Source organism: Melanotaenia boesemani, chromosome 14 (assembly GCF_017639745.1).
Source record: "Melanotaenia boesemani isolate fMelBoe1 chromosome 14, fMelBoe1.pri, whole genome shotgun sequence".
NCBI classification, from domain to species: domain Eukaryota; kingdom Metazoa; phylum Chordata; class Actinopteri; order Atheriniformes; family Melanotaeniidae; genus Melanotaenia; species Melanotaenia boesemani.
Window position 1 is genome coordinate 30146818 of NC_055695.1, and position 22684 is coordinate 30169501.

General features: G+C 39.1%; 1 protein-coding gene across 2 annotated transcripts; it reads right to left on the reverse strand.

Moving 5' to 3' along the window:
* Positions 1-10824: 10824 nt before the first annotated feature.
* Positions 10825-21459, reverse strand: amotl2a (angiomotin like 2a). Of its 2 annotated transcripts, none has more exons than XM_042006862.1 (11): positions 21237-21459; positions 19868-20678; positions 19623-19758; positions 19265-19409; positions 17876-17959; positions 15604-15899; positions 14451-14641; positions 14260-14361; positions 14011-14171; positions 13495-13674; positions 10825-12700 (listed from the first exon to the last, which is right to left on the reverse strand). In XM_042006862.1, exons 2-11 carry the CDS (start codon positions 20593-20595, stop codon positions 12615-12617), a joined length of 2109 nt encoding a protein of 702 aa, XP_041862796.1. In that variant the 5' UTR covers positions 20596-20678; positions 21237-21459; the 3' UTR covers positions 10825-12614. The 2 variants fall into 2 exon arrangements, with proteins under 2 accessions (XP_041862796.1, XP_041862795.1); XM_042006861.1 differs by having other exon boundaries at positions 19623-19761; positions 21237-21458.
* Between the last annotated feature and the right edge of the window lie 1225 nt (positions 21460-22684).

Sequence of the window (22684 nt, forward strand, 5' to 3'; positions counted from 1 at the left end):
CTATGATGTTAAACACGCCTCATGTTAGCAATACACAACCTACTTGCATACATTTCCATATTTATGATATTTTAGACTTTAATAAACATCAACTTCTTTGTAATTCTCTTTGAGTGGGCAACATTTTTTCCTATGGTGCAATGTAAGTTTGGGAAGACACTTTATAGCTAATTAATATCAGCTCATCTTCAAACGACACCTTTAGAAATGACCAGAGCAATTTCACATTTTTTATTTGTGACACACTGATGCTGCACACATTTAGTCTTTTTAAATAGAAAAGGTAAAAAGTGCTCTTAAACATTTAAGCTGCATCACCATGATTTCAACTTTGTGTCACTATCAGTGATTTAGTCCAGTCCATATGAAGTGGAATTTATGCTGGCCCATAATGTTAGTGTAATCATAACATTAAAAACTTTAACTCACACTGTTCTAATGTCACAAACTACTCATAAGCCACAGCATTAGCACTATGTAGCTTATGTTAGCATTCTAACATGCCATACATTATAATTACCTGATCAAACTCAGCATATAAGCTTTGGCTTGTTACCTTTTAGCACGTTAGCATGCTAAGTAAAGCCTCACTGAAACTTGAACCTGGCCGCATGTTTTTAACAAAAATAATGACATTTCAGTTTGAACATTTCTTAGCATTACAAAAAATCCTGCGGCCTTAAAAGTGAATTATAGTTTTCCCACTCTGTACTCTGCTTTGCATTGTGTGTAGGGATGGGCGAATCAATACTCTGGAGTCAAGACTTCGATACCAGTCAGTCAAAATATCAAATTAGATGCTTTTTTTTTATTATTATTATTGAGATACAATTCTTTTAATAGAAAACATGCTATTTGTTTTCACTTCTGAGAGTTTTAGGCAATAAAACTATAATATTACTTTTTACATATTATATATATTTTTTCCCATTTGATAAATGTAAATAATCTTATATTAATCTGTATTTTAACTATTTTATAATTGTTATCTCATTTTTGTTTAATTCACTCATCAGCATAATGTGTTATTGTTTAAAATATGTTTTTTAAGTATTGATATTCTTGAGTTTTATTTATATTGCATATTGTCCTTGCAGTAAAGATATTAATGCACACTGTACTATTGTAATTTTCCTTTAAGGGACAAGAAGTATTGATATTGGTACCGATGAAAAAGTACCATAAACTAATGGTATCGTATCAACAGGAAAAAATCTGGCATCCTAACTGTGTGTATTTTCAGCAGTAAATGACAAAAAATGCAATTAATTTTAATTTCAGTAAAGATTTTCCTGTCATCACAGATCTTTTAGCACTTGTGTGAAAACTGTTCACTTCACAGTCCCTAAATACTCATCAGGCAGCTCATCATCCGACTACATCTGGGCCAGGAAGGCTTTATGAGCCATTCCTGCAAGCTGAAGCATGCCTGCTAAACTCCCAGCTCTGCTCGCTCATTAACTGACATACACCTGTTGGTATGTTGCTCTAACTTAGAGCTCATGAAACCCTCATGACAGTCATTCCTTGGATGTTACTGCTGACTACTTTAGAAAATGATGTGGGCTGTTATGATGAAAAGGAATTTACTTTTACTGAGAAGTGACGTTACAGGGAAACGTTTATGTGTTTTTCCAAGAGTGGGTAGAATGAAGAAGGTGTTACTTTCACATCATGCACTCATAATTTAATTGATAAGAAACTAGTTTCCTTCATTTTAATACTTCAGCCTTTGTTCTCATGATATCTGGGCGTGAAAATCTGACCTTAACCACGGATCCAGGTGCCATCGTCCTCATGCAGCCTGGAGGTCATCCACCTCTGCATGGATGTGTTGCTCCAGACACCCAATTTATGCACTGACTCATCTTTTCTTTCCTCTTATACATGAATCAGTCGCTCCGGATTGGGCTGTCCAGCTGATTCAGTGGGAACCACAAGAAGACCCAGACTGTGACCAGCCAAACAGCCACGGAAACTTAGTGCATGTTTAATTAATGACACACACACACTGCATGTCTCGATTAACCTCTCTACTAATCCTCTGCTGTTCCCAGGAAAAATATTTGCTGTTAGCTACTTGCTGAACTTTTTCACACGTCAGTTCATTCGCAGGCTTACTCATCCAGCAGTGTAAAGATTTATTACCTGATTGTTATCAAAGTTATTGGCAATGAAGTTGGTATTTTTAGATAGAATTAGAATAGAAACGTTTTAGAAGAAATAAAATAAGTGATGTTTGGCTTTTCTGGTTAATAATGGGCTCTTTTCCTGATATTTTTGTAAAGAAATAAATCAGTTGAAAGAAATTCACTTTGAGATGGAGAAAAATAGAGACACAAATCCAAATAAAATCCCTCTGAAGTAACAAAATGAAGTGGGAGACAAGGATTGTTTCACTTTAGTGGCAAACGTTTAAAAACATTATGATTAATCATATCAAGTGAAACTAAATGATTTGGAAAGAGTTTGCAAGAAGATTATGTGAGGCAGTTGTAGAAGGAAATTAATTATTTTAAGGTTTTATTCAATAACAATAAACTTATAAGTGAATCACAGTGTTGTGATTCTGACTTGTGTGATGTTTCATTCCTTCTGAATGAGCTCATTTTTATACTGTTCTGTTTTCATTACAGTTTAAAACCTAATCTAAAAGGTCCTGCTTAAACTCCTTCATATTTAGCAGCAGTTAAGCTTTATTTATTCACTTTATTATGAACAATAAAACAATAAAAATTCAGACAAGTACTTTGTTGAAAATATAATCAACATTTGAAACAACTGAAACAATTCCTCACATTGTAATTGTATTTCTTGCATTTTATCTTAATTTATATGAGCTTTTCCTGTCTTTATATAATTTCTTTTATTTCTTTTTAAAGTTTGTCTTTAATGTACTTTTTTAATGTTTCCTCTGCATCCTGGTGTAATTCTTTTAATGTTTTGAAATGTGATGTACAAATAAACTTGTGTGTGTGCTGATTGTTGTGTTTGAACAGGAAAGCAAAGAGAAGTGCTGTCTGAGCATCTGTGAGAGCGTGCTCACCTGAGAGGGCGACTGGAAGACTGGCAAGACAAAGATATTCCTCAAGGTGCTGCTTTACATTTGTATGTAATGTTTGAAGAGATGTGACAGCAGAAATCACATGAACTGCATTTACATGTCTAAATATTTTCTAAAGAATTGGATAAACTATTCATCAATCTGACAGTTGAGAAACATCAGCTGCTGACAGACAATCAGTATAAATATAGAAATAATAGATCAACATCCTCAGAGCTGATTGATTTGGTTGAAGAAATAATAATGTGTTCAGTTTTCTAAAAAAAGTATTTGACTCTGTCAGTCGTGATATATTGATTAGAAAAATGGAGAACTGTGGCTTCTGAGGTAGTTTCCAAAAATGTTGTTTATGTTTATTATGTAACATTTGCAAAGTCTAACATATATTGAAGTTTGTGTTATTTACAGACGAGACAGATCATTTTTGCTCAGTTGTGAATTTGCAGCAGCTTGTAGAGGTGATCACATTAGAACTAAATAAACTAAAAAAGTGTTTTGATGTAAATAAAATTTCTTTAAATTTTATGTTGTTTGGTAATAATAATAGAAACGGATAAGTAAAATTAATCATTGATAATGTAACCATAGAGTAATCTATCTATCTATCTATCTATCTATCTATCTATCTATCTATCTATCTATCTATCTATCTATCTATCTATCTATCTATCTATCTATCTATCTATCTATCTGTCTGTCTGTCTGTCTGTCTGTCTGTCTGTCTGTCTGTCTGTCTATCTATCTATCTATCTATCTATCTATCTATCTGTCTATCTATTTTTACACATTTGTACATAAACATGTATAACACACACACACACACACTAATATCTTGCTGTAGGACACTTTCTGTTTCTTTACAGGTGTAGCAGCAGGTTGTCTCATGTTTTCTGTTTGGGTTTGACTGTTTGTTGTTGTCTTTGTCTCCGTTTTCATCTCTTCACTTTCCTTTTCTCTGCTGTTCACCCTCTCATTTCTTTTTTGCCCAGTCAGGTCCCGCATTAATGTAAATTCAGCAATAAACAAATTTAAAGATACGTATGTATAATGATGAGCCTTATATCTACAAAACTCCTGTGTAAGTAAATTTGTCAGCCAGACTATTCTTATGCTTCCGATGATGCTGGAGAGGACAGCGACAATAAAAACAACATAGAAGTTATCTATATATGAAAATATGAGCAGGACAAATTCTTTCATATTGTGGTCGGTTGTGTGTCCAGAGTGGCTAAAAGATGGTAATAGACAGAGGTCTTCCAAAATGACAAGACTTTATTTTTCCAAGAGGCATGTCTCAACAAAATTTTTATGGGAAAATGTAAAGAAATATAAGGTAACTTAACCATTAACTTTTACCAACTAAACATAACTGAAATCTAGCAAACCAAACTTAAATTTCACATGCACCCTGCTACATTATCATGGCCCCCCTAACAGCCCAGGCTCCTACCACTTAACAGGTGAGTCTGTTCTTTATACATAAATTCAACATACAACTAAGTTACTTATTTACAGTCAAATGTACTAACAATTGTTAGTAAATTAATCCTGGAACCACCCACACACAACTAGGCAACAGAAAATCAAACATTTCCTGTAACAAACATAATCAGTTTGTTTTTGTCTCAACTGGAACAAATTCTGAAACGTAAGGGTAAAGTACAAGATTTGTTTCTTGCTCTGTACATCATTTGAGCTGTTCTGTGATTGAGTACATTCTTAAATTGTTAGGCTTTTTATTTGCATTAACCTGTTTAGTGCTGCAAAGGGACATCTGAGACAGACAGACACTCCATCACAGGGCCAACACAGAAAGACTTCAACCATGCAGGCTCAAATCCAAACTACTGCAAACTTGGAGTCACCAGTTACACAAACATACATGTCTGATGACTGAGAGGAAAATGAAGCAGCCAAAGCAGACAGAGAATATATGATGTTACACCGTAATACCTAGACGGTAAAGATCGAGTTGGAGGTGTTAGAGGATGGGCAGGGGACCAAAAACCAACATGGTGCTCTTAATGCTGCTCAACCACAGTCCTCACCTAAAGAAAACACCTTCATACCTTTGGCTTAGAAGCCACACAATGTCGCAATAGAGACAGAGCTGCAAGCCTTTCATGAAATATTTGCGTTTTCTCAGTAACAGCTCTAAAATTAGAAGACATTGCCCTGATTTATGTGGAAAAGTTCTGGGGTTTGGGGGGAACATTTCATGACTGCTTTAGGCAGGAAGTTTTGGAATCTCCATGGAAATTAAGGCAAAACACAACGCTCCACAGATACTTTTCCAAGTATTTCACACAGGCTTTGAACATAAATAATGCTGAACAGGATCCAAAAGGAGTGGAATAAATTACTATTGTTCCTTTACTTTAAGAGACACATTGTTTGCTCCCATTTCTTAATATAAATCACATTAATCTAATTAATTCTAACTTTACCTGCAGATGTGGACAAAATACAGAAAATCCATGTTATTTCAGATCATTCTGGAGTGAACTCACCATGTCAAACATCCAAACTCACATCAAGCTTACTTTTCTGACATCTGTTCTTCATCCACATGTTGATGTTGTGGTGAGAACCACTCACACTTGTCAGGGGTCAAAGCGATGAAATAATGATGATCGATGTATCAGAGCTGAAAAGAGTGAAAGAAATTTAAGCAACTGGCCAGATGTGTAAGGAATGCATACATATGTGCTGAATTTTTCTTACCCTGGTTGGATGACGATGAGTTCAGGACCCTTGGGATTCCTTCAGGAATGAACCTCATATTATGAGACAGTTCAAACTTGGCAGTCACATAATCCCAACCTTTCCCCTTCAAGCCCCCCCCTCACGTCACACACAGTTAGGTGGGGGCTTGTGTCTTACATGCACTGACATCAGAGGTGAGATGAAATATCTGAAATGTGATCTGTGTGAGCACAGAAGGGACCAAAATAATGGCAAATCACAGACACCGTGGTGCCACATGTGTCCCAGCTGGAAATGGTATTCAGCAGATGCTGATTTATTGGTGTTACTTTTCCCAGCTAAGAAAAGTGGCACTTAGCTACAAGAAAAAGCAGCCGGAGGAAAATGCGCGGCATCTGTGGAATGTAATTTCAAGCTCGCTGGGGGAACAAGGAAGCAAAAATATTTACTTTGAGAGTCAAAGATTGTAGAGGAAGTTTTGCATGTAAAAACAGTGGAAAAGTACCAGAGCGACCAAATTCTGTATCTACAACCCCAAGTTTAAACAAGTTGGGACCTATTGTAAAATGTAAATAAATAAATTTTACACTCTGTTCCAGATAATTCTTTATGGAGGATTTCAGATATTGAAACATTTGGGTTTTAGTTTTTCTGTGTTAGACGTATCTTGTGTTGTTTAGATCACTGATAACGATCTCAGACAGGTTTGATCTTTAGTTTCCAGGTGAGCTTCATTAAAGGGAAACTACTGAAGGAGGTTGTTCCACATTATTAAGACAGTCCCAGTTTCCATGCAGTCTGGGGAAAAAGAAGGATCTTTCTGCAGATGAATAGAGTGAAACAGTTCAATGCTTTGAGAAGGAATGAAAACATTGGACCTTTCAGGAAACATTAGTGAGATCATCGTACTGTTAAATAATGATCCAGAGAGTAAATGTGTTTGTTCAGATAAAGTCAGATGAAGGAAAGTCTCCATCAGGAAAATGCATCGTGTTCAGAGATCAGCTGTTAAAAAGCCACCGATGAGCAGCAGCAGGTTTCTGAAGCTGCTGGTGAACCTCTCCACCAGGATCCTCCAGAGGCTGCAGTTGTACATAAAGCTGGATCTGGACCTCCCTTAACCAATGATCACACAGAGAAACGTTTGCAGTGACTCAGAAACACATGAAGACTCGTTTTCTAACAGTTTCCTTCTCTGATGAATGTCGTGCTGCACTGGATGGTCCAGATGGAAGGAGGTCTGGATGGTTGGTGGATGGCCATCATGTCCCAACAGGGCTGCCATGTCAGCAGGTGGTGGTGGGGTGATAGTTTGGGCTGGAATAATGTGGAGTGAGATGGGAGGACCCTTTAGGGTGGCCTCTGATAAATCCATCCAGTTTCTAACGGAGCATTTCCTGTCGTGGTATAAAAGGAAGAAGCGTTCCTTCTGCAGTAAAGACAACGCTCCATCCCATGATGCAGAAACACCAGCAGGATCTTTGGCTGCTATAAAGGGAGAAAAACTCATGGTGGGATCACCATCATCTCCTGACCTCCACCCTACTGAGAACCTGTGGAGCCTTAAAAGGAAGATCTATAAGGGTGGGGGGCAGCAGAGCTCCAAACAGCAACTTTGGGAAGAAATTCTGATCTCCACAATGAGATCCAGGCAGAAACTAACCATGAACATCCAGGTTTAATGATGAGAGAGATGTCAGAGAAGGACTCAGTGTTAACATGGATCTGATAGAATTTTTTTAAAGGATTTTCTTTTATAAAATAATCTAGATGAAAATAAAATATGACAGGTTAACAGTTTTAGTTCTTGACAAACAATTTAATGTTTTTCTTTAAAGGTATACAGAATAATCTGGAACACTTGAGAGAGAAAAAAACAGATGTTTCCATTGTTGGTAGTTTTATTAAAATCTAGATTATTATATAAACTAAAACCTTTTGGATTATAAAAATAATAATTTCACAATCATTCACAATGATAAATTAGAAGAAATAAACAAGAACAGCATACGACAGAATAGTTTGGAACACAGAATAAAATTAAATAAAATATTTTACCCACAAAAAAACATAAAAAAAAAAACTAAAACTGAAGGTAAGACATTTTTCTTTCTTGTGAAATCAGTGTCTGGCTCAAAAAAGTTTGAGAATCATGGTGTAAATGGAGCAGGGAACCTGCACATCTGGAAAGACATCCGGTGGAAGCCAAAACCACATGCCAACTTTTTCAAATGTGTGGCTGCCATTAAGTTCAGTCTCTGATACCAAAACATATTTGGCCCAAATATGGCCCAAAAGTGCATTTTTGTTTAGCCCAAACTTGGCCTTGACCTATGGTGTTGACTAAATATGATTGTGGCAGCCAAAACTCAGCTACATCACCACATGTGACCCACAAACAACATTGTCATAAGGAAAGCTTTCCCTTTTTAGGACCATTTCAGGCTCACAAATTACTTGCTATAATCTATATTCAAGCCAGCAACTGACATCTGGACCACATTAGGCCCACAGGAGACTTGCCATAATCCAAGCCAGGCTGGCAACTGACGTCTGGTCCACTTCTGGCCCACAGGAGACTTCTGGCCCACACAAAACTTGCCAGTGCCGCAACTGAGGCATATATGCAAAAAAAAAAGCCCAGATTCAGCCCAAACATGTCTGCTATATGGGATGTGCACTCATATTTTATCACAAAAGAGGTAAATGTCAAACAATAAAGATGTGATATGGTCTCTGTGTTATACTGCTATTAATTACATCTTACATATTATCCTTCTTATTTGTTTGGTTTTTTTTTTTTTTTTTTTTTTTTTTGCTGCCCACTGGATAATCCTGAGTATGCACAAGTCTAAAGGAAGCCGCTTTTAGAAACCTTCTGTAACAGACATTTTGCAGTTTATTGGAAATGGATAATTCACCCCGTAAACCAAGAATAGGAAAGAAACGTTTACCCAGATCAGAAATGAACATATGACAAAGTCTGGGCCATAATGACAAATCCACCCCAAGATAAAATGCCTGACAGACCAGTAAAGAAGCTGATCTACGTTGCAGGTACATATTTGACAAAGCTACAGACAAGCACAGATTAATTTGTTCACTCAGGCAAACCAACTATTTGGCCCAAATACAATTCCACATTGGGAAAGTGTGAGGCAGTTTTTAAAGTGAAATGTCCCATTATTCTTGAAAATCAACAGTACAGTTGACATAAGCATTTGATCACTATTCGTTTCCAGGAAAAATGCCCTGACACTCGGATTCATAACAGGGATATGTTATTCTTTCCACAGTAGTGTCTGAGGATGAGAGAATAAAGAGATTTCTAACGAGTACAGACCATTTTCTCAGTAGTGGTCAGCTGACATGATTTGTCTGGCTTGTTTCAAAATAGATGAGTAACTTTATAGAAAAATAGATACAGTGGTGCGCTGTGATATGTTGTAGAGTTGGGGTAAATTTAAAGTTACATCATACTAGAAACATGTCACTTGTTGGGGAATCCCACATCATGAACAGGCTGAACCAATTATTATAGGATGTTATTTGTTTTAGTGGCTAAATTTTTTTGTTTGCTAATTAGATTTTGCTCCTGAATATAGTCTGGGAATCTTCCATAACAAACAGCTGACTGCAACAACATGAAACACTGAGCTGTAAACATATACAACCAAACCAGGAAGCTGAAAAATTCCCAAACTGGGCAAGGATACAGACCGTGTCCCTACAAAAACAAACAAAAAAAAAAACCAACAAAAAGTCAACTTTCAAGTAGCATTTTTAAGTTTCCAAAATACAAGAACTGAAGTCCTGCACAATTTATGAAATGTTACACTGCAGTTTGAAGCCTAACTGACAAGCACTCATGTCATTACTGAGCCTTTTAAAAGACTGGTGACAACACAGCAACAGTCTGGGACACCATGGACACTTCCCGGCCATTTCATCGGGTCCACCTTGCTAGTACTGGGCTGGACCCCCTTTTTCCTCCAGAACTGCCTTAATTCTTGCTGTGATAGATTCAGCAAACTGTTGGAAACATTCCTCAGAGGTTTTCTCCATATTAACATGAAAGCATCACAAAGTTGCTGCAGGTTTGTCGGCTGCATCCATGATGAGAATCTCCTGTTCCACTACATCCCAAAGCTGCTCTACTGGACTGAGATCTTTTGGCTGGGGAGACCGTTGGAGTCCAGTGAACTCATCGTCATGATCTAGAAAGCAGGTGGAGATGATCTGAGCTTTGTGACATGGTGCATTATCCTGCTGGAAGTAGCATCAGAAGATGCACCACTGTGGTCATAAAGGGATGGACATGGTCAGCAACAATGCTCAGGTAGGCTGTGCTGGTTAAACCAGGCCACGTTGGTTCTAAGGGGCCCAAAGTGGACCAAGAAAATATCCTCTACACCATTACACCACCAGCTGCCTGCTGAAATTTTTCTTTGTCATTAGCTTGTGGCAGCTAATTTGAACATTAACCAAGTCAGGCTAACTAGCTAATGCTACCAAATAAACTGTTTTAATTTAATTTGTGGTTTTTTGCTAAATTTTCTGTGGCCACAAATTCACCTCATAATTTCAGTGGCTAGCTTTAAACATAAGGTTCATTGTGCGCTAAGTTTTATTGATTAACAGTATACAAAGTCAATACTTTGTTTTTCTGTCATTGTCTTACTCAGGCTAACCATGTAGCTAATGCTACTAAATCAGCTGTTGTTTTAATTATTAATTTACTTTTTTCTTTGTTTTTTGCTAAATTTTCTGTGGTCACAAATTCCTCTTGTAATCATACTGCTAGATTGAAACACAAAGTTAATTGTGTGTTAGGTTTAATTGATTAATATGGTATGCAATCATATCTCTCATGCCTTTCTGTAAATGCCTTAGTGCAATGTCTCAGTAGAAGCAAAAACCTTATGGGACAAGGTTTATGCTTCTACTGACCGCTGACGTATAATGAAGACTGGTAAATAAATCAGTGCAGCTTTCATGGCTATCTCACAGAATGACAAGTTTTAATGATGCATGCAGATGCAAATGAAATGAAAGTTGAGGGATATATACTTTTTGTAATCCATTGCACAAACCTAAGAAATAAATAAATAAAAACAGAAAGCCCTTCATCATACATATATTAGGTATTTTAATCTATTAATGTAAAATTTTAAGGCATTCATACAAATGTCTCATTTACAAAAGTTCACAGCAACAATAAATTGGGTCAACCAGCTGAAGCAAGGCACCTTAACGGAGCCCATTGTATTTGTCATCAGTTATAACTTAAACACAGACTACATCTTTGGCACCAGAAACCAAACAATAACTCATATTTAAATGAAAAACAAACAAACAAAATATATTAACTTCTTACTTCAAATAGCCATTCATTTCAACATCAATCCACAATAAACAAAGGGACAGAAACTCAAACTAACACAAGGCCCTGACCAGCAGATGCACTGTGATGGGAAATATGAGGGAGGAGTATGATAGGGAAAACCAATTCAATGTGACTTTTTACATGCTTTTTGTGTACTTAAGACAATTATGATCATGTGATAAACATAATACCAACATCAGTGATAAAAGTAGATGAGATAGCACATCCATAGATGCTGAAACTTAGCGGCCTCTATCTTTAAAGAGCAGAGCAAATAGCATCACATTCCAGTTAAATACAAAGCACATTCCTTGAAAACAGTAGTCTTCATTCAGCACTAATCCTATATTAAGCAGGGCGTAATAAATAGAAAACACCATGTTAAGTATATAGTCTACTCAGAAATGTGAGATGGTTGAGCAGTGGAGAAAACACAGCTGAATATAACACATTGAGACATCAAATAGCGTAGCAAATGCAGGCCAATTATAGTTGACCATTTCCATGCTTATGGTAGAACCAGCTACCATGGCTCAGAAGAAATAACCAGCCCCAGAAAAGGAATCATGTGGAGAATGCGTGCCATTTTAACAAGGCCAAGGGGTCAGACTTTAGATAGCCTTTTTCTTTAACCGGAGCATTCCCTCAGTGAGGAATGTGAGAAGATTAGCTCCAGTGTGTCATCGGAGGGGAGCGTTATGTTGGGCCGTCGCCATTTGAGGCCCCGAACATTAACCCGGGATGTGGAAAATTGGACCCTGGTGAGATACAGTCAATCCTCGCAGGTTTTTTTAAGATATGTTCTGCAAGCTCTGCATTCAAAGGAAGTTTTAAAATCCTCGACCGAGTCGTGAGCAAGGGGCCCCAAATGTATTTTAAAGAGAAGAGCAACTGTTACTTTAAATTTGAACTGTCTCGTGAAACAACAATTCTCAAACGTGGCATTAAACATAGAACATGCTTATTCTGAGTATTTTCATAAATATTCCCATTAAATTTAGGAGGTGTGGTGATAGGGATGCTAGTGTCAGTTCAACATAACACAAAGAAAACACACTAATCATATCGGTAAACCAAAAGAAAAAAAAAGCCATTTCTATATCAATTAAAAAACACAAGTCTCCTTTCAAACAGAGAAGTCACATCACAATTTGAGCAGCATTTACAAGTATAAATACAATTCATAATCAATCAAACACACAACATGCACTATCAGCAGCATAGTTCCTGTCATATTGCAAAATACTGTCCAGGTACCTTGACGAATTCTCTCTGTCCACCTGTGAAATGTGCAGAAATGGTGGAAGGAAAGCTCAGCTCTTCTCCTCAAAACCAGGCCACACACACAACCCTGTACTTTGCTTTAAGTCAGACATCGACTGAAGTCTTTACACCTGAGGCAAAGGTTCCTTTCACTGCTGGCTGTCATCATTTGGTCATATGAGCTCTCATCAGCACTCATATGAGGATTTCAATCACCTCTGAAACTGAGCTGTTGATGCTCCGGGACATCTTGAGCGTGGCCTTTGGCTCCTCTGAGGCATCTACAAAGATTAAATAAGCAAATCAGAGAAATAATGTTGCTGAATCACACACCACTATGAAGCTGCTCATGACCTTGTTTTAAATTTATCATCTTAAGTCTTCATGTTTGTTTTAAAAGTCTGCATTGGCTCTAGTTACACTGTAAGCAGCGCAACGGGTTTAACCCTTAAAACTCCTGTCAGTTTTTTTTATTTTTGTTTAGTTTTTTTTTGTGTAAAACTGCATGTAGAACCTCAGCCATTTTAATCCCAGTCAACATACAGACATAATGTTTTCAGGACAGCCTCAGTTGTCAGACTATGAGGCTAAAATGATGTAAATTAATGTATCTACAGATATAGCAGCATAAATACTAACCAGAACAACATAACAGAATTTTTAAATAACACACAGATAAACAGTGACCAAGCCTTTTCCCATCTGCATATAGCTCTCTGATTGGTGAAAGTTTGACAGGAAGTGGCTTTATCATAATTTCCAGGTCAAAATGGAGTTCTCTTAGCAACACAGTAGTAATAGTGATCTTTTTTTAGTCTCTGAATGAACACCACAATTTGCGGCTGGATTGTAAACCTCCTGGACGTGATATAAATGGCTGGAAAACTTCTGTAGAATATCTTAACTGTAAGCTATCCATCACAATTTACCCCGCAGAGTGACACACTACTGTCCCTGAGAAACTGTTGACATAAGTTGAAATAAGTGATAGCCCTCAGATGCATTGCTGATCTAGTGGAGTTTTAAGGGTTAATGGTGTCAAATGCTTAAAAAAAAAAGAAGAAAAAAAACCCACCGGTGGGAGCTGCTGAGATCACCTCAGACACCTTAAGCTTGCCAGGCTCTGCTGGGACCTCCAACTCCTGAGAGGGCTCATCACTTTGGGTCCCCGAGTCTCGGCTCAGGCCCTTGGCTGTGATGAAAGACAGGAGTTTCATCGCTGCAGCACCTGTCTGGTCATCTGAGAGGCTCTTTCCTACAAATGTGGACAAAGGCAGGACACTGTTTAATTACCCACTTACATCAACAATTACACACCCCAGAACATCTGCCCTTCCCAAGTTCTTCCCATGACTATTCTGGATCGGGCTATTCTGGAGTGAGAGATGATATACATTCCAGTTTAAAAACAAGCCATCTATTTGAGTAACATGAAAAAGGTCGTCTGCGACTCTCTGCTCCTTTTTTTTTTGGGATGCATACATTCTGTCTGGCGACACGGACTGCTCTGCCAGTTGTTGCTTGGTAACCGGTCATATTTAAGACTTAAGATTCCTCAGTGTGGCCTGAATCCCAAAGGATAAAAACTCACCTTTACACTCTGCGCTGCTGCTCACGGTGTTGATGGTGGGAACCGATCTGGCCGGACGAAGTCCCTGCTTCTCCAGCTTGCCCTGTTCCCATTGGGAGCGCTGCTGGAGGACTTTGATCACAGCATCCTTCTCCAGAAGCTGAGCATGAAGAACTCGGATCCTAAAGGTGTGAAGAACATCATGAATCCATGATTCAAACAGCAGTCACACACAAGCAATGAATAAGTAAAGAAGCACGCTTGTAGTACCTATTCTCCATCTCCTGGTGTCTATGGCTAGACAAAGGCAGGTCCTCATTGAAACTGCTGTTCGGTGAAAGCCGAGGTGAATGATTGATCATGGTTGTGTCTCTGATAATAAAACAGACCATTGTTAACAGAAGGGATTAACAACCAACACAGATTGTCGTCTTTCATACAGTGGCGGTACGTCATTGTACCTCTGCGCTGCAGCAGTAGCAGCTGCATCCATTGCAAACTGCCTCATGGTGCTCTCTTCCAGGTACTTCTGCTCCCACTTGGTGATGTCCGCCTCCAGGGCCAGAATACGCTCCTCTTTTTCCCTCAGCTGCTGCTGCAGCGTGGACGAGCTCAGCTCTGAAGCGGTGAGGTCGGCTGTTTGGTTCTGGGACTGAGAGAAAAGACGAGACAGAGTTGGTAACCCTCTGGGGTCGATGGACGAGCTGTCACATACAAACTGTACGACAGATTTAAAATAACGTGGCAGAAAAGATGCAGCCATGCAGAGTCTCCATTTAAACTTTTGTTAAAAGTGCAGACATCAAACGATATATAAGTTTATAATTTGTATTGAAGAGCCAAAGAAAACCACATTTAAGCTAAGAAATGTACCTCAAACTTTTTCGTGTATATTAACGTCATATGAGGTGCAGGAAGCAACAGTAAAAACGGGCGATTATAGGGAAACTGAAACCAAACAAAAAAGCCTTATAGGAGAAGTAAGGGGAATGACAGAGACAAAAATTCTCCAAGGAAGGACTGAAGTGCTGCCTCCTGGTGGACAGGAGGACTAACACCTCTTGGAAGTCAGGTCTGTGATGACCTGTCTGTCTTTTAGTTGCCAGGTACTGTGTTTTTGGAGTGGAACAAATAATTAATGTCGCATCTTATGGTGCTGACTGGTTGTTTTGTAATTAATTGTCTAAAAACCGCCCAAGATATTGCCTGCTTTTTAATGTAAACAGTTATTTAGACCTTTTTTGTTAGCTAAATTTGTATATTTATGTATATTTATGTATTTGGTTTTATATTTGCGATCCAAGTTATAAAAATGGTTTGTTGACAAACATTTTCGTTTTTGGATTTTATCTTTTATGTATGATTTTAGGTGGAGTGTGTTAATACAAGATGTCGAAAGGAAAAGGTAAGTAAAAAATCCCACATGTGAGGTTGTGCTAAGAGGAACGATAAGAAACTGTTTTAAAGATGAAATATAAAGTTAAAACCAAAAGTTGTCAAAAATGGTCAGTTATACCCCAGACAGGTGTTCCTGCAGACATAAGCCTCCCACTAAGCTAACGGTTCTCAGTTAGCGCCACCATCTAAGCAGATGTAACGACTTCCTGCGCTAACCTGTTGCGCTCGGAGGCTTTTCAGCTCCTGCTCCAGCCGAGTGCGCAGCCGCAGCTCCAGCACCTCCCTTTTCTCGCACGCCGCCTGCAGCTGGGCCAACGAGCTCTGCAGCCGCTCCACCTTCTTCACGTAGGCTCTTTTCCTCAGCAGCTCTTCCTCCAGCTGCCTGTTGCGGGTTTGTGCCGATGCTAAGGCCTGCTCCAGCAGCTCCCGTCTCCGCTGGCACTCCTCCCCGGACACGCGCAGATGATGAATCTGCCTCTCCAGACGTTCGCGCTCTCGCTGCTGCTCTTCGTCTAATACACAGAGGAGGTAACATGGAAAAAAGCAGCAGGTTAATGAGGGGGGAAAATGCCATTTTAGTAACAAAGCAGTCACTCATGGAGTTGCATTTTCTATAGCATAGTATTTCTAAAGCATTTCTCCTTCTCCTTAAAACTCAAAACCAATTCTTGTTATTTTTGTTCCTCCTGGTTTTTTCTTCATGTAAAACTGCATGAAGAAGCTCAACCCTTTTAATCCCAGTAAACATCCAGATAATGTTTTCAGGACAGCCTCAGTTGTCAGATAATAAGGGTAAAATTGTGTAAATTAATGTATCAATAGATACAGAAGCATAAAGACCAACCAAATCAAGAAAACAGAGTTTATAACTAACAGAACTTTGTAGAAATAACACACAGATCAACAGTGACCAAGACTATTCTCATCTGCATCATTCTCTCAAGTCTTGGCTTTCAGGAGAACATATTTTGGCATTGAAACAAACACAACAGGAACTATTTACATAACTACACTTTTTCCTTATTTCCAGTTGTTTCTGCTACTATTTACCTGCTATCCTCACCAAAACAACTCCAACTCAGCTGCTTTTTGCATCAAAAACATCTTCTTGGCTTTATTCCAGCCATAGAGGAGCATTATTTTTCTTCTTTTTAGACACACATCGAACTTTCTGCTTACTGGTTGAGCTTTGGCTGCTCCTGATTGGACAGTTTCGTCAATTTAAGCTCTCTGATTGGTGGATAGTTAGACAGAAAGTCTTCATCATCATTTCCAGGTCATATTGGATGTCTCTTAGCAACAAAGCTGTAATAGCGATTTCTTTATGATGAAAATGTGATAAATAGTGGTGTAATCATGGCTCATTCTAAATAAACCCTACATTTAGTGGCTGGATTGTAAACCTCCTGGACAGGGTGTAAATGCCTGGAAACTTCTATAGATGATGTAAAAGGTAAACTATCCGTCACAATTCACCCCACAGAGTTACGCACTACCATTTCTGAGAAATTGTTGACAATATAAGCGATAGCATCAGGGGTGCTGGAGATCTAGCAGAGTTTTAAGGGTTAATAAAAACCATAGTTTAATTTTTAATGAGTGCTTCTCAGACAGGAGAGCTGGTTTATATGGCTCTCCTGTGCCACTTTAAATAAGAGGCTGATTACACAACACAAGTGCATGCCTGTGGAGGGAATGCAGACTTCCTCTTATCCACTTACGCACACAAGCATAGCTTTGTACTGGCAAAAGCTCTGGAATGCCTCAAAGGATGTGAAGTAAACAAGCAGCTCAAAATGTAGCTCAAGTAGTTCTTGCTGCAAAAAAATATATGAACTCCACCTCCTGCTATTGTATTTCAATTTGTCAGTTTGCCTCAGCCCTTCCTGAGATAACTGTTTATAATCTGATGGCTCAAGAAAATCACATGCCAGCTAATCCTTCATGTCAGATTAAAGGAAAAATGTATCTAATCAATAATGGTATTTGTCAAGAATAGTTTCCTCAGAACTGACCAGGAAGAATTAAACCTTCCCAACTGGGAAGAATCATTAAAACAAATGGTCAAAGAAATGCCCAAACAAGGAGGGGAAGCAAGCCAGTGGTCATGCTGAGTTAGGTCAGGATGCCCCGGAGTACCAGACTTATTAGTTCCCCTTGAGGAGGGAAGTCAGCAGTGATGCAAAACTGATCAGAGGATGGACGGGGGTGGGGGACATTCCTTATGGTAGAACAGCATGAAATACCAAAAAGAAAGAAAAAAATTCCTGGAATGCAGGTCACATTTATTGCAGCTATGAAAAATGGCTGGTGATTATGTTGACACTGGAGACATATGTGTCCTGACATGTGGCTTGTATAACATCGCTGAAGGAGGAAACCAATCCCTGCTCAACTATGTTCCTGCTATTGTTAAAAGCTTCACAGGGGAGTGCGATTTGACATATCGGAGCAGTGCTACTCTGTTGTTGAAGCATGTTTTACTCACTTTGCTCCAGGAGTTTAACAAAGACGTGCTGCCTCGGGTCTGTACACTCTGTGTCTTTGTGTTTGGATGCTGTCTCCAGTTGTTCTGTACAAAGGACGAGAAAAGGTAGCACAGCAGTTACACGCACTGTTAGTTCCATTAAAATGAGACATGCCAGGCAAAGGCTTGTTTTTTCATCACCCTAATATTGAGATGTGTTTTTCTTCCTTAATACGTTTTCTCTCACACTAGTGGAAAAATAAAGTAAACGCACATGTTAGATGTATATTTTACATCAAAGTCTCTTCAAAATTCACCTGTAGTTTGTCTTTTTACACAGACAGCAGCATCGCGGAGGTTGTCTCGACCCTGTCATGTCTGGTATCGTTTAAAGCTCTGTAATCTCTTTCAAATGTCAACTTCCCCTGTATTAGCAACTAAAATGACAGTAAAAGGAGGTTTTATGCTAAGTGGGAATTCTCATTTATATGTTGTCTGTAAATAGTGTTTTAAATGTGTTGAATTTTACAATCCCAGACTTTAAAGGCCGCTTTCTAAAAATGTGTTTTCCCCTCACAGTCTGGGTCAAAAATCTCTACTTCAGCAGGGCTTAAAGACCCACTCCGATGCTTATTTGGAACTATTTAAACTGTTCTCAGTGGTCTTTAAATTGTGATTATGAAGTTTTTGGCAAAAATCCCAAACCTGTGCTCTTTTCCAGGACTCTGCTTCTGCAGAGGACCAGTAGCTCATCAGTAATTTGCCTCTGAGTTGTGGGCGGAGTCAGTGCTGCTCAGTGCCCTCCCCTTCATCAAATTTTCACAAGATATGTCCTCTAGCGTCAGATAATGCCACATGGACAATCATGAAAAACATGATTTTCACCAGAGTGGGTCTTTAAAACACATCAGACTTTACAGTTCTGACCTTGTTTTTATAAAGGTTCCACCAAAGGCTTTTTATACCTCATTCACAGTCTGATTTATAGAACATTTCATCCCAAAAAGATGGCAGAAAAATGTTCTTGTTGTTGACAGTATTTTCTAAATTGTGAAGTGATAAACAGAGATATCCAAAATCTCCTCAGTAAAAACCGTTGCCTCCAATAAGCCAGCAAAATGCAAAAAAAACTTTGAATATGGCTAAATGCATAGTTCAAATTTTTACCAAGAAATGTATGCAAATTAGCACATTTCTGGTTACATAATACCTCATTTGCATATTTAAATATACAATTTCAGAAAGCTTGCAATACAACAAATAATAGTCCTAATGTGAGGAATAAACCAGGAAAGTTTCATGGCGATAGTGGTTAGTTACACATTTGACCCTATTCACCTGTAGTGTCTCGCCTTCATAAGCGGGAAGTTTCTGTCTGATAAATGGATAAGTAGATAAGTGGATAAATACCTCTCAGGTCTCTGTTAAAGTCATGCATCCTCTTAATCTCTGCCTCGAGTTTGTTCCTCAAAGTTTTCTCCAGAGTTTCCCGTTTGGCCGAGCCTTTCATCAGGGTCTCATACGCTTCGGATATCCTCTGAATCTCTAGTTCCAACTGGGAAGAAAATGTGAAGAAAAGAAAGTTTCTGAAAGGATTCTGTTAAAGCAGAATGTGTTACTGTCATTGCAAACAAACAGTTTTTTAATCACGATGCACAGCTGAATAAAGGAATCGGACATAAAAAAGTGTAATAGTCCTTAATGAAATTAACTCTCCTGTCAGACAAGAAACCATTGCTTCTCCACCCGTTGCATCCACCCATCTCACCTTCTGCAGCCTGGCGGCCTTCTCTGTGGCCACTTCCAGCTCCTTCCTGAGCCGCTCGTTCTCCCGCATCAACATGTCGTTACTGTTAGAGGCTGAAGTGATGCCGTGAGTCGCCTGGGACTGAGCAGACACAAACCTGCTGATGATAGACACCAGTCATTTATAACAACACCATTAGAAACCACCGGACATATTCATTAGGTCCTCATTGTTATTCCATAATGGGGCCCGGCTGTGAGAGTTACCTGTGATGCTGTGAGTAGAAAGGTGGAGGAGGGTCTCTGTGGTAATGCACATGCTCCTGAGAGTGGCTGAGCATGTATTCAGGGACTCTGGCGTACAGAGGATACTCTGGTGGTGGTCCACGCTGGTCCATACACTGCTGGGCCCCTTGTCTGTCTGGTGCTCCAGCGTTTGAAACGTTATTGTTGTTATTATATAGCTGGGGGTAGCTGTATGAAGAGCTCATGAGCAGGTTGTCTCTGTGTCCATTTCTCTCCAGAGAGAGCTGCATGAGCCTCTCGCTCAGAGAACGAGCATGTTCCCTCTTCACATCCCATAGTCCCTCACTTTGACTTCCCATTATGTCCACACCAGGACCGTCCTGCTCTGCTTGTTCCTTCTGAGAGATGAGGTACTGGGAGTGGGCTTTGGCCTCCTCGTAGGTTGGCAGCTCCTCCCCATGGAGCTGGTACAGATGGCACACAGGGCTCTCAGAGTGTGGGCAGTCCCCCTGGTGCTCCTGTCCTTGGGGCTCCTGCCGTGCCGACATCTGCATATACTGGGTCTCCTCCTGAGTCAGGCTCTCCAGGGATGAGCGAGGACTGCCCGTGCCCCCACCGCTGCTCCCTCCACGCAGGGCCTGCTGTTGGATAGCCAGAAGTGTGCGAGTGTCCGTCAGGTTTCCATAACGGAGCTGCTCTTGGATGAGACGGTGAAGGACTGTTCCGGAGGAGTCTTCCGAGGTTTTCATTTCACTCAGTTGGAATTTTAAGTGTAAGAAAAAAAAAAAAAAAAAAAACAAGTGGCAGTGTGGGCACCTGGAAAATCACAAGTCTGAAAGAAAAACCAAGAACCATGGTCAATCTAACAATATTTGCCTTAGATTTTAATCAGATGAACTCCTGAACTGCTGCCAACATTCTTCACTATTATAGTTTATTAACTGTCATTATTATCAGCATTGCACAACATTTTTAGCTGAAAGTGCATGAGTCGCTACTGGAAATACCCTTGATGTCATTAAAAGTTCCATTTTATTGCTCACACATACATTTCTCCTGTCAAAGTGTAATAATGAACAGATGCGCGCGCCTACACACGCATAAACAAATGAATTAACACGAATCACTACAGCATGACCCCAAATATGTTAGTAGTGAAATAATTCTCGTAAAGCAACCAAACCAAATTATGTATTCAAGGTAGTCAGGGCTAGTAGAAATACCTTCTTAAATGCTCCAGTTTTAAAAACACTAATCAATAACACACATGCATTTACACTGCGCCATACGGAAAGACCAGCAGCACCTCCAGTTAGATGGCATCTACTCACAAACCTGCTGAAAGAGTTCACCTAAAATTAAAAAAGTTCATTTAAAAACAAAAACTTACCGCCTTCCAGTATCATTACACAGCAAGCAGCCACGTTTATTATCCTCTGTAAATATTCTCCACTAATTTGTCAAAATATCAACGACTTTCCAGAGCTCGTTTCCTGCATGAACATGTGCGCGCGCGCCGACGGGCAGCAGCAAGCAAACTGAGAGGAGCGAAGCTGCGCGAGCCGCTAATAAATAACTGAGAGCTGATTGTTCGCTGCGGCTGGAATGAGAGGAATGTAAAGGCTCTGAGTCCCTCTGGGATCAAAAGCAAGAGCATAGGGGAGGAAGGGGAGGAGGACGAGGGTGCAAAGGGGCGGAGTTTGGCCAAAAAAGTTGGATTCAGAGCAGCAGCACCACCTCAGCTGGCTGCTTGTGTCATGTAAAAGAGCCCGTTGTTGTTTTTGTTGCGCGGGTTTAGGGAGTTTTAAATCGGTTCATACAATTCATACATCTGTAAACACGGTTTTTTGTTTAGTTTTTTTTTTTTGTTTGTTTTTAGGCTGAAGTAGTTAAATAAAATTCATAAAGTACTATTAACATTTACGAACATAAATATTTACTGAAACATTTCAGTTTGAGGAAATAGGATTTATAAACATTCTGTGGGCACAAAACAAAGAAATAGAACATAAAAGATGTATAAAAGGACATACTAGTTATTTGACCTCAACAGTTGCCAAAGTTCCATCCTATTCCAACCCATGCTTACTGCGCATGCGTATAACGCAAAACCTAATTTCTGAATTGAGGACACGCCCATTAATTTTTACCACCCTCAACTCCGTGTTTACGTGTACCTCCTTGTGAAGTAAACTGATTAATTATTTTTTTGCATTTTCGTGGAAACAGTCTTTATAATGAACTATTGTGAGATTTTTTAAATATCATATAGGCCAGGCCTACTGAAGCATCATACCCACCTAAATAATTATATAAGGTAGCATAATTCACTGGGGTTATTTATACTGTTGATTCATACTACTTGCATAAATACACAAGGAAGAATACTTTGATGGGGTAATTTACACTGTTGGTGCATCCTACCTACATAGCCTAAATATATAAGATACAATAATGTGAGTAATTTACACAGTAATGCAGTTTGAATGTAGATCTTTCACGTAACTATGTTTTGATAGCACAACACTGTGAATTGCATTATTCTTTTGTGATGGGGTGGCACCGACTGACAGATATACCCAAAAAAAAAAAATTCATCCTGCCTCAGGATATTTTGATGTGGTAGTTCGACAGATCACGGCTCTTCTGGGCATAATTCTTTCAATACTTCCTTGTCTAATGGCACTAATTGGTGGCATTAGAGGCGTGTGCTCGGTTTAAAGGCCTTACATACCATTTATGATACTGCTGTTGATGATTTTTATGCCATGATTTCACATTTAACCAGGTTCCAAGCTTCTCTGTTGTCACCATGTTTATTACTTTGTTTACACTCTA

Coding starts and splice junctions, on each gene's coding strand:
- amotl2a (XM_042006861.1), bottom strand. CDS start 20,595: ATGAAAACCTCGGAAGACTCCTCCGGAACAGTCCTTCACCGTCTCATC. Junction 15,900..17,875: donor TGTTAAACTCCTGGAGCAAA/GTGAGTAAAACA, acceptor TCTGTGTATTAG/ACGAAGAGCAGCAGCGAGAG. Junction 12,701..13,494: donor GATCTCAGCAGCTCCCACCG/GTGGGTTTTTTT, acceptor TAATCTTTGTAG/ATGCCTCAGAGGAGCCAAAG.